The sequence below is a fragment of the Oncorhynchus masou genome, chromosome 24 (genome assembly GCF_036934945.1).
Source record: "Oncorhynchus masou masou isolate Uvic2021 chromosome 24, UVic_Omas_1.1, whole genome shotgun sequence".
In the NCBI taxonomy this organism is placed as follows: domain Eukaryota; kingdom Metazoa; phylum Chordata; class Actinopteri; order Salmoniformes; family Salmonidae; genus Oncorhynchus; species Oncorhynchus masou.
The window spans coordinates 113,965,089-113,976,070 of NC_088235.1; the positions used below are offsets into that span (position 1 = coordinate 113,965,089).

At 45.0% G+C, this 10,982-nt stretch overlaps 1 protein-coding gene across 1 annotated transcript in view; it reads left to right on the forward strand.

Annotated features, from left to right (window-relative positions):
* Positions 1-8,016, forward strand: part of rab6ba (RAB6B, member RAS oncogene family a) — a 204,090-nt gene extending 196,074 nt beyond the window's left edge. Inside the window, exon 8 of the mRNA XM_064933248.1 lies at positions 6,776-8,016. Coding sequence (XP_064789320.1) covers positions 6,776-6,840 — 65 coding nt within the window. The 3' untranslated portion in view covers positions 6,841-8,016. The remainder of the gene's footprint in view (positions 1-6,775) is intronic.
* The last annotated feature ends 2,966 nt before the right edge of the window (positions 8,017-10,982 follow it).

Genomic DNA, 10,982 nt, shown 5'->3' on the forward strand with positions numbered 1-10,982 from the left:
TACCAATGGGATAACTACAGTGTATCATGGGTAATACCAATGGGATAACTACAGTGTATCATGGGTAATACCAATGGGATAACTACAGTGTTACAGTGCATCAGCAGTAATACCAATGGGATAACTACAGTGTATCATGGGTAATACCAATGGGATAACTACAGTGTATCATGGGTAATACCAATGGGATAACTACAGTGTATCATGGGTAATACCAATGGGATAACTACAGTGTTACAGTGCATCAGCAGTAATACCAATGGGATAACTACAGTGTATCATGGGTAATACCAATGGGATAACTACAGTGCATCAGCAGTAATACCAATGGGATAACTACAGTGTATCATGGGTAATACCAATGGGATAACTACAGTGTTACAGTGCATCAGCAGTAATACCAATGGGATAACTACAGTGTATCATGGGTAATACCAATGGGATAACTACAGTGTATCATGGGTAATACCAATGGGATAACTACAGTGTATCATGGGTAATACCAATGGGATAACTACAGTGTATCATGGGTAATACCAATGGGATAACTACAGTGTTACAGTGCATCATGGGTAATACCAATGGGATAACTACAGTGTATCATAGGTAATACCAATGGGATAACTACAGTGCATCAGCAGTAATACCAATGGGATAACTACAGTGTATCATGGGTAATACCAATGGGATAACTACAGTGTATCAGCAGTAATACCAATGGGATAACTACAGTGTTACAGTGTATCAGCAGTAATACCAATGGGATAACTACAGTGTTACAGTGTATCAGCAGTAATACCAATGGGATAACTACAGTGCATCAGCAGTAATACCAATGGGATAACTACAGTGTATCAGCAGTAATACCAATGGGATAACTACAGTGCCTCAGCAGTAATACCAATGGGATAACTACAGTGCATCAGCAGTAATACCAATGGGATAACTACAGTGCATCAGCAGTAATACCAATGGGATAACTACAGTGTTACAGTGCATCAGCAGTAATACCAATGGGATAACTACAGTGTTACAGTGCATCAGCAGTAATACCAATGGGATAACTACAGTGTTACAGTGTATCAGCAGTAATACCAATGGGATAACTACAGTGTATCATGGGTAATACCAATGGGATAACTACAGTGTTACAGTGCATCAGCAGTAATACCAATGGGATAACTACAGTGTATCATGGGTAATACCAATGGGATAACTACAGTGTTACAGTGCATCAGCAGTAATACCAATGGGATAACTACAGTGTTACAGTGCATCAGCAGTAATACCAATGGGATAACTACAGTGCATCAGCAGTAATACCAATGGGATAACTACAGTGTTACAGTGCCTCAGCAGTAATACCAATGGGATAACTACAGTGCCTCAGCAGTAATACCAATGGGATAACTACAGTGTTACAGTGTATCATGGGTAATACCAATGGGATAACTACAGTGCATCAGCAGTAATACCAATGGGATAACTACAGTGCCTCAGCAGTAATACCAATGGGATAACTACAGTGTTACAGTGTATCATGGGTAATACCAATGGGATAACTACAGTGCATCAGCAGTAATACCAATGGGATAACTACAGTGTTACAGTGCATCAGCAGTAATACCAATGGGATAACTACAGTGCATCAGCAGTAATACCAATGGGATAACTACAGTGTTACAGTGCCTCAGCAGTAATACCAATGGGATAACTACAGTGCCTCAGCAGTAATACCAATGGGATAACTACAGTGTTACAGTGTATCATGGGTAATACCAATGGGATAACTACAGTGCATCAGCAGTAATACCAATGGGATAACTACAGTGCCTCAGCAGTAATACCAATGGGATAACTACAGTGTTACAGTGTATCATGGGTAATACCAATGGGATAACTACAGTGTATCATGGGTAATACCAATGGGATAACTACAGTGTTACAGTGCATCAGCAGTAATACCAATGGGATAACTACAGTGCATCAGCAGTAATACCAATGGGATAACTACAGTGCATCAGCAGTAATACCAATGGGATAACTACAGTGCATCAGCAGTAATACCAATGGGATAACTACAGTGTATCATGGGTAATACCAATGGGATAACTACAGTGTTACAGTGTATCAGCAGTAATACCAATGGGATAACTACAGTGTATCATGGGTAATACCAATGGGATAACTACAGTGTATCAGCAGTAATACCAATGGGATAACTACAGTGTATCAGCAGTAATACCAATGGGATAACTACAGTGTATCAGCAGTAATACCAATGGGATAACTACAGTGTATCAGCAGTAATACCAATGGGATAACTACAGTGTATCAGCAGTAATACCAATGGGATAACTACAGTGTATCAGCAGTAATACCAATGGGATAATGAGAAGATTGTCAGCCTAGTTTCAGCTTGCTAGCTCCATCCTCTCCCACTCCCCGAGACTGGACTTCCTCTCACTGCCATATTTGGTGGTGAGAAAAGGTTCTAAACGGATGCTTCAGCTTTATAACCCCTGTGACATGTCTGGGTTACCCCTTCTGTCTGTGACACTGTTGCTACTCACCATAGCCAGCTAGCTAGCTAGCTATCTAACATGGTTAAGTGTGCTAACATCATATTAACTGCTAGCTAGCTTGTAGCACCTTGTCCGATCCGATCCCTCAATCTCCTAGCAACAGTAACTATGGGGCGGAGTTATGGGAACAAAAAGCAGCAAATCAACTTTCAAAACACAGATTGTCGTCACAGTCATTCAGATTTGATAGGCAGTCAGATCTGGTCTTGACACCGGCTGGATGGTCCTGATTATGGAGGGGGTATCAATAGAGCCTGGGGACCAAGTTATCCCCTCCATAGAGTCATACTTTCTCACTAGAGGAAGTAGGGGTGCTGAGGGTGCTGCAGCACCCCCGAAAAAAATCGGAATAATTTGAATTTAAAAAATATATATTTTCGGCCTTTAATAGTCCTCATGTAATAGCGGATTTATCCGTTTGTAGCGCTAGCGTGGACAAAAATATTTCAATTCTTTGTTGCTAACGTTAGCTAGGTGGCTAATTACCCACAACAGAATGGCTAACATGACTTCCTGGTCCTCTACCTCCTCATCTGAATGCCCACAACAGAATGGTTAACATGACTTCCTGGTTCTCTACCTCCTCATCTGAATGCCCACAACAGAATGGTTAACATGACTTCCTGGTTCTCTACCTCCTCAATAGAATGCCCACAACAGAATGGTTAACATGACTTCCTGGTTCTCTACCTCCTCAATAGAATGCCCACAACAGAATGGTTAACATGACTTCCTGGTTCTCTACCTCCTCAATAGAATGCCCACAACAGAATGGTTAACATGACTTCCTGGTTCTCTACCTCCTCAATAGAATGCCCACAACAGAATGGTTAACATGACTTCCTGGTTCTCTACCTCCTCAATAGAATGCCCACAACAGAATGGTTAACATGACTTCCTGGTTCTCTACCTCCTCAATAGAATGCCCACAACAGAATGGTTAACATGACTTCCTGGTTCTCTACCTCCTCAATATAATGCCCACAACAGAATGGTTAACATGACTTCCTGGATCTCTACCTCCTCAATAGAATGCCCACAACAGAATGGTTAACATGACTTCCTGGTTCTATACCTCCTCATCTGAATGCCCACAACAGAATGGTTAACATGACTTCCTGGTTCTATACCTCCTCATCTGAATGCCCACAACAGAATGGTTAACATGACTTCCTGGTTCTATACCTCCTCATCTGAATGCCCACAACAGAATGGTTAACATGACTTCCTGGTTCTATACCTCCTCATCTGAATGCCCACAACAGAATGGTTAACATGACTTCCTGGTTCTATACCTCCTCATCTGAATGCCCACAACAGAATGGCTAACATGACTTCCTGGTTCTCTACCTCCTCAATAGAATGCCCACAACAGAATGGTTAACATGACTTCCTGGTTCTATACCTCCTCATCTGAATGCCCACAACAGAATGGTTAACATGACTTCCTGGTTCTCTACCTCCTCATCTGAATGCCCACAACAGAATGGTTAACATGACTTCCTGGTTCTATACCTCCTCATCTGAATGCCCACAACAGAATGGTTAACATGACTTCCTGTGTGGCTAGTCATCCCTCCTCATCTGAAGGTGATAGGCCTTCTCTGGAACAGACTCCCTGCAGGACTCAGTCTTCCCTAAACCAGACTGCTGGTGCAGTCACCAGGGGCCACAGGGCTCCTTTGCAATGGTACTATGTGTCATTTGGATGGGGGATTCTGATTGGCCGATCCTCTGGCAATGTCCAGGCATATGTGATGTTAGCAGGACGTCCTTCAGATGACATTTAACAGGACTCAATGACACACCAGACACACAACACGTGAACACATACACAAACGACACGCACATGCACACACAACACGTGAACACATACACAAACGACACGCACATGCACACACAACACGTGAACACATACACAAACGACACGCACATGCACACATAACACATGAACACATACACAAACGACACGCACATGCACACACACAACACGTGAACACACAGGCACAAAAGCTGAACACCACTGGTGCCATGGAAACCTCCCTGCCATGGCCTCCAAGGAGCGTGTCATTTGGGTGTGTACATAACCTGCCGTGGCCTCCAAGGAGCGTGTCATTTGGGTGTGTACATAACCTGCCGTGGGGACGAGACTCGATCCCAAATGGAACCCTATTGTCTTTACCGGACCCCTTATCACAAGGTAGCCGCGCTATCCACTATAGAGAATAGGAGGCCATTGGGGACACAGGTCGGAGAGACGGAAGAATGATGTCATATATCAGACATGGGGGGGGGGGGCTGTGAGCTCATTTAATGGAGAGATTGAAATACAACCAATGGGCTTTAGAAGTCCAGTTTCTTCTCCATCTTCTTTAGTCTTTTCTTGACGAATGCTGTTGTTTTGCTTACTGTGTGTATTGAATGTAGCTAATATATACTACGCGAAAGAGATGCGATCTGTAAAAATCTCTTTAAGCGGTGTGATTTACTCCGTTCCACTAATGGCTGTCACTGTAAACAAGATGGAAGCAGGCAAATCTTTACCGCATTGATTTTAGCTCACTTAAAAAAAAAAATGTTTTTTTAAAAGGGCTCTATCAAGAGTTACAGAGTGATTTGACATGTTTTAAAAAGGGCTCTATCAAGAGTTACAGTGGGATTTGACATGTTTTAAAAAGGGCTCTATCAAGAGTTACAGTGTGATTTGACATGTTTTAAAAAGGGCTCTATCAAGAGTTACAGTGTGATTTGACATGTTTTAAAAAGGGCAACGTTCCCGAGTTCAGCAAAGGTTGCATTCACAGTAACAAGGTAGCCTAGTGGTTAGAGCGTTGGACTAGTAACTGAAAGGTTGCAAGTTCAAACCCCCGAGCTGACAAGGTACAAATCTGTTGTTCTGCCCTTGAACAGGCAGTTAACCCACAGGTCCTAGGCCGTCATTGAAAATAAGAATTTGTTCTGAACTGACTTGCCTGGTTAAATAAAGGTAAAATAAAAAAATAAAAAAATGTCGTCAGGAAATGACCTTCACATTTCTGTTTCCTGTAAGGCTTCAACGATCCAGATTGAGTCCTAAACCTTATTAAAAGTAGTAGGAGCTCTGTGTTCCACAGGAGGACAGTATGTTGTAGGGTTCATACATGGATGGCCCTGTTCACCCTGCCTTGAAATGGTACGGCCGTAGTGGTAGATGTTTGAACAACAGCACCACCTAGTGCCATAGAGGTCATACTGCAGAGACACGTTAGAACAGTACCATGTTATGTCAATAGAGGGCAGTAAAGCTACATGCTCCCTATATAGTGCACTACTTTAGACCAGAGCCCCTAATACCCTATTCCCTATATAGTGCATTACTTTAGACCAGAGCCCTAATACCCTATATAGTGCACTACTTTAGACCAGAGCCCTAATACCCTATATAGTGCACTACTTTAAACCAGAGACCTATGGCACCCTATTCCTTATATAGTGCACTACTTTAGACCAGAGCTCTAATACCCTATTCCCTATATAGTGCACTACTTTAAACCAGAGCCCTAACACCCTATTCCCTATATAGTGCACTACTTTTGGTGGAAAGTAGTGTACTGAAGAAAATATGGTTCCATTTGGGACTTAAACACTGAATCATGTTAGATTGGTGTCCAGCTGTAGGATTGAGAATAGTTACTGATCAAGCAGAAGACTTGGACTATGATAGGGGACACACAAACACTAACACATACACACTGTAACATGGACACACTAACACACACACACACTGTAACACACACAGTAACACAGACACACTAACACACAGACACACTGTAACACACTGTAATACACACACACTGTAACAGACACACTAACACAGTAACACACACAGTAACACACACAGTAACACACTAACACACAGACACACACTAACACACAGACACACGTTTTATTCTTGTTGTTTTTTACTATTATTGTTTGTATATCATTGTACATTACATTTGTGTGTTTTGTGTTTTTTTGTGGACCTCTGCAAAAGCTCATGGGGATTCAGATAAACAAATATTTAATTCCATAAAGTTAGGTTAAGGTTAGGGTCAGTTTCCGATTTTGGCTATTCGGTTTAAGGGTCAACTGTGTCTCTATAGTCTGTCCTACTGGTTAACTTGTTTGCAAATGTGTTTCCAAAGCTTCCTTAACCATCTTTTCCCCAGTGATTGACATCAAGCTGGACAAACCACAGGAGCCTCCAACCACTGAAGGCGGGTGCTCCTGTTAATCCCAACACCTGATTGGTGCATCTTCATCTCCACCACATGCTTGTTGTGTTGGTTCACCTCCAGTAGAGCTTTCAGATTGGAATTTATCTTAATACTGGTCATCAGTTGGAAACTAGCGTTACATACATTTCAGTTGTAAAATAGTGTACTTTATTAAAGGAATTGCCAAAAAGTCTTAAAAAGTTACAAAATGATCAACAAACAAAAAAAAAATCAGCCCTCTCAAACATGTGAACTATACTTTTTATTTGTTGAAAAAGTAGAATGGTAGGTAATTTTATTTTTATTTTTTATATTTTTGTATATTAAAAGAAATGCTTTGAAAAGTTGCAGATGACCAAGTTCTCCCCTTGTGTATCCCCAATGGCACCCTATTCCCTATATAGTGCACTACTTTAAGACCATAGCCCTATGGCACCCTATTCCCTATGTAGTGCACTACTTTTAGACCATAGCCCAATGGCACCCTATTCCCTATGTAGTGCACTACTTTTAGACCATAGCCCTATGACACCCTATTCCCTATGTCGTGCACTACTTTTAGATCATAGCCCTATGGCACCCTATTCCCTATGTAGTGCACTACTTTTAGACCATAGCCCTATGGCACCCTATTCCCTATGTCGTGCACTACTTTTAGATCATAGCCCTATGGCATAGGGTGTCATTGGGATGGAAGGAACGAACAGCATGGAACAAGTAATCCAATGGCTCGACAGAGAGCACACTATTCCCTATGTAGTGACCCCTAGTGCTCTGGTCAAAAGTAGTGCACTATATAGGGAATAGGGTGCCAATTTGGATGCTGTATATCTAACACATGTTGTTCTTTTTGTTTTTTGTTTTTTAGGTACTATTGTGCTCTCTACTGATGTACACGAGTTCGAATATGTAAATGATCTTTGATCATGTGACTTAATGCACTCTTTGAAAATGTCTTGTTATTTTAGGTTTTTCACAAAATGCTGTGAGTGAAACTGCATTTGTATACTTGAGTTTAGACCGTCGTTCATTGTCAAACGTGTGTTTGTTAGTGTGTGTAAATGTACGCTTTCTATATTAGGCAACTGTAGATCGCAACCATCCACAGAGGGCAGTTGCCAGGCGGTGTCCTCACTGAGGGCAATGTCCTAGCTGGTTATCACTACTGTAGAGGGCAGTTGCCAGGCGGTGTCCTCACTGAGGGCAATGTTCTAGCTGGTTATCACTACTGTAGAGGGCAGCTGCCAGGCGGTGTCCTCACTGAGGCCTATGTCCTAGCTGGTTATCACTACTGTAGAGGGCAGCTGCCAGGCGGTGTCCTCACTGAGGCCCATGTCCCAGCTGGTTATCACTACTGTAGAGGGCAGCTGCCAGGCGGTGTCCTCACTGAGGCCCATGCCCTAGCTGGTTATCACTACTGTAGAGGGCAGTTGCCAGGCGGTGTCCTCACTGAGGCCCATGTCCTAGCTGGTTATCACTACTGTAGAGGGCAGCTGCCAGGCGGTGTCCTCACTGAGGCCCATGCCCTAGCTGGTTATCACTACTGTAGAGGGCAGCTGCCAGGCGGTGTCCTCACTGAGACCCATGTCCTAGCTGGTTATCACTACTGTAGAGGGCAGCTGCCAGGCGGTGTCCTCACTGAGGCCCATGTCCTAGCTGGTTATCACTACTGTAGAGGGCAGCTGCCAGGCGGTGTCCTCACTGAGGCCCATGTCCTAGCTGGTTATCACTACTGTAGAGGGCAGCTGCCAGGCGGTGTCCTCACTGAGACCCATGTCCTAGCTGGTTATCACTACTGTAGAGGGCAGCTGCCAGGCGGTGTCCTCACTGAGACCCATGTCCTAGCTGGTTATCACTACTGTAGAGGGCAGCTGCCAGGCGGTGTCCTCACTGAGGCCCATGTCCTAGCTGGTTATCACTACTGTAGAGGGCAGCTGCCAGGCGGTGTCCTCACTGAGGCCCATGTCCTAGCTGGTTATCACTACTGTAGAGGGCAGTTGCCAGGCGGTGTCCTCACTGAGGCCCATGTCCTAGCTGGTTATCACTACTGTAGAGGGCAGCTGCCAGGCGGTGTCCTCACTGAGGCCCATGTCCTAGCTGGTTATCACTACTGTAGAGGGCAGCTGCCAGGCGGTGTCCTCACTGAGGCCCATGTCCCAGCTGGTTATCACTACTGTAGAGGGCAGCTGCCAGGCGGTGTCCTCACTGAGGCCCATGCCCTAGCTGGTTATCACTACTGTAGAGGGCAGCTGCCAGGCGGTGTCCTCACTGAGGCCCATGTCCCAGCTGGTTATCACTACTGTAGAGGGCAGCTGCCAGGCGGTGTCCTCACTGAGGCCCATGCCCTAGCTGGTTATCACTACTGTAGAGGGCAGTTGCCAGGCGGTGTCCTCACTGAGGCCCATGTCCTAGCTGGTTATCACTACTGTAGAGGGCAGCTGCCAGGCGGTGTCCTCACTGAGGCCCATGTCCTAGCTGGTTATCACTACTGTAGAGGGCAGCTGCCAGGCGGTGTCCTCACTGAGGCCCATGTCCCAGCTGGTTATCACTACTGTAGAGGGCAGCTGCCAGGCGGTGTCCTCACTGAGGCCCATGCCCTAGCTGGTTATCACTACTGTAGAGGGCAGCTGCCAGGCGGTGTCCTCACTGAGGCCCATGTCCTAGCTGGTTATCACTACTGTAGAGGGCAGCTGCCAGGCGGTGTCCTCACTGAGGCCCATGTCCTAGCTGGTTATCACTACTGTAGAGGGCAGCTGCCAGGCGGTGTCCTCACTGAGGCCCATGTCCTAGCTGGTTATCACTACTGTAGAGGGCAGCTGCCAGGCGGTGTCCTCACTGAGGCCCATGTCCCAGCTGGTTATCACTACTGTAGAGGGCAGCTGCCAGGCGGTGTCCTCACTGAGGCCCATGCCCTAGCTGGTTATCACTACTGTAGAGGGCAGCTGCCAGGCGGTGTCCTCACTGAGGCCCATGTCCCAGCTGGTTATCACTACTGTAGAGGGCAGCTGCCAGGCGGTGTCCTCACTGAGGCCCATGTCCTAGCTGGTTATCACTACTGTAGAGGGCAGTTGCCAGGCGGTGTCCTCACTGAGGCCCATGTCCTAGCTGGTTATCACTACTGTAGAGGGCAGTTGCCAGGCGGTGTCCTCACTGAGGCCCATGTCCCAGCTGGTTATCACTACTGTAGAGGGCAGTTGCCAGGCGGTGTCCTCACTGAGGCCCATGTTCTTAGTGCCACATCACTAGCTGGTTTGTGTTTCTCTTTCGTGTGCAGTGTTTGTTTCACAGGGACTCACTGCCATGCCTGTTGCTGCTGCACTGTATCATACTGTGTCATCGTGATTAGGGGTGTGTCCCGAATACCACCGTGCTCCCTATATAGTGCACTACTTTTTACGGCGAGGTAATTCTTCCATTTGGATAGTCCATCTACACTAACAATGAAACAATCTACTAACCCTAACCTTAACCCTTATTGTAAACTTAACCCCTACCCTAACTCTTATTCTAAACCTAACCCTTATTGTAAACCTAACCCCTACCATAACCCTTATTCTAAACCTAACCCTTATTGTAAACCTAACCCCTACCCTAACCCTTATTCTAAACCTAACCCCTACCCTAACCCTTATTCTAAACCTAACCCCTATTGTAAACCTAACCCCTACCCTAACCCTTATTCTAAACCTAACCCCTACCCTAACTCTTATTCTAAACCTAACCCCTACCCTAACCCTTATTCTAAACCTAACCCTTATTGTAAACCTATCCCCTACCATAACCCTTATTCTAAACCTAACCCCTACCCTAACCCTTATTCTAAACCTAACCCCTATTGTAAACCTAACCCCTACCCTAACCCTTATTCTAAACCTAACCCCTATTGTAAACCTAACCCCTACCCTAACCCTTATTCTAAACCTAATCCCTACCCTAACCCCTATTGTAAACCTAACCCCTACCCTAACCCTTATTCTAAACCTAACCCCTACCCTAATCCTTATTCTAAACCTAACCCCTACCCTAACCCTTATTCTAAACCTAACCCCTACCCTAACCCTTATTCTAAACCTAACCTCTACCCTAACCCTGATTCTAAACCTAACCTCTACCCTAACCCCTATTATAAACCTAACCCCTACCCTAACCCCTACCATAA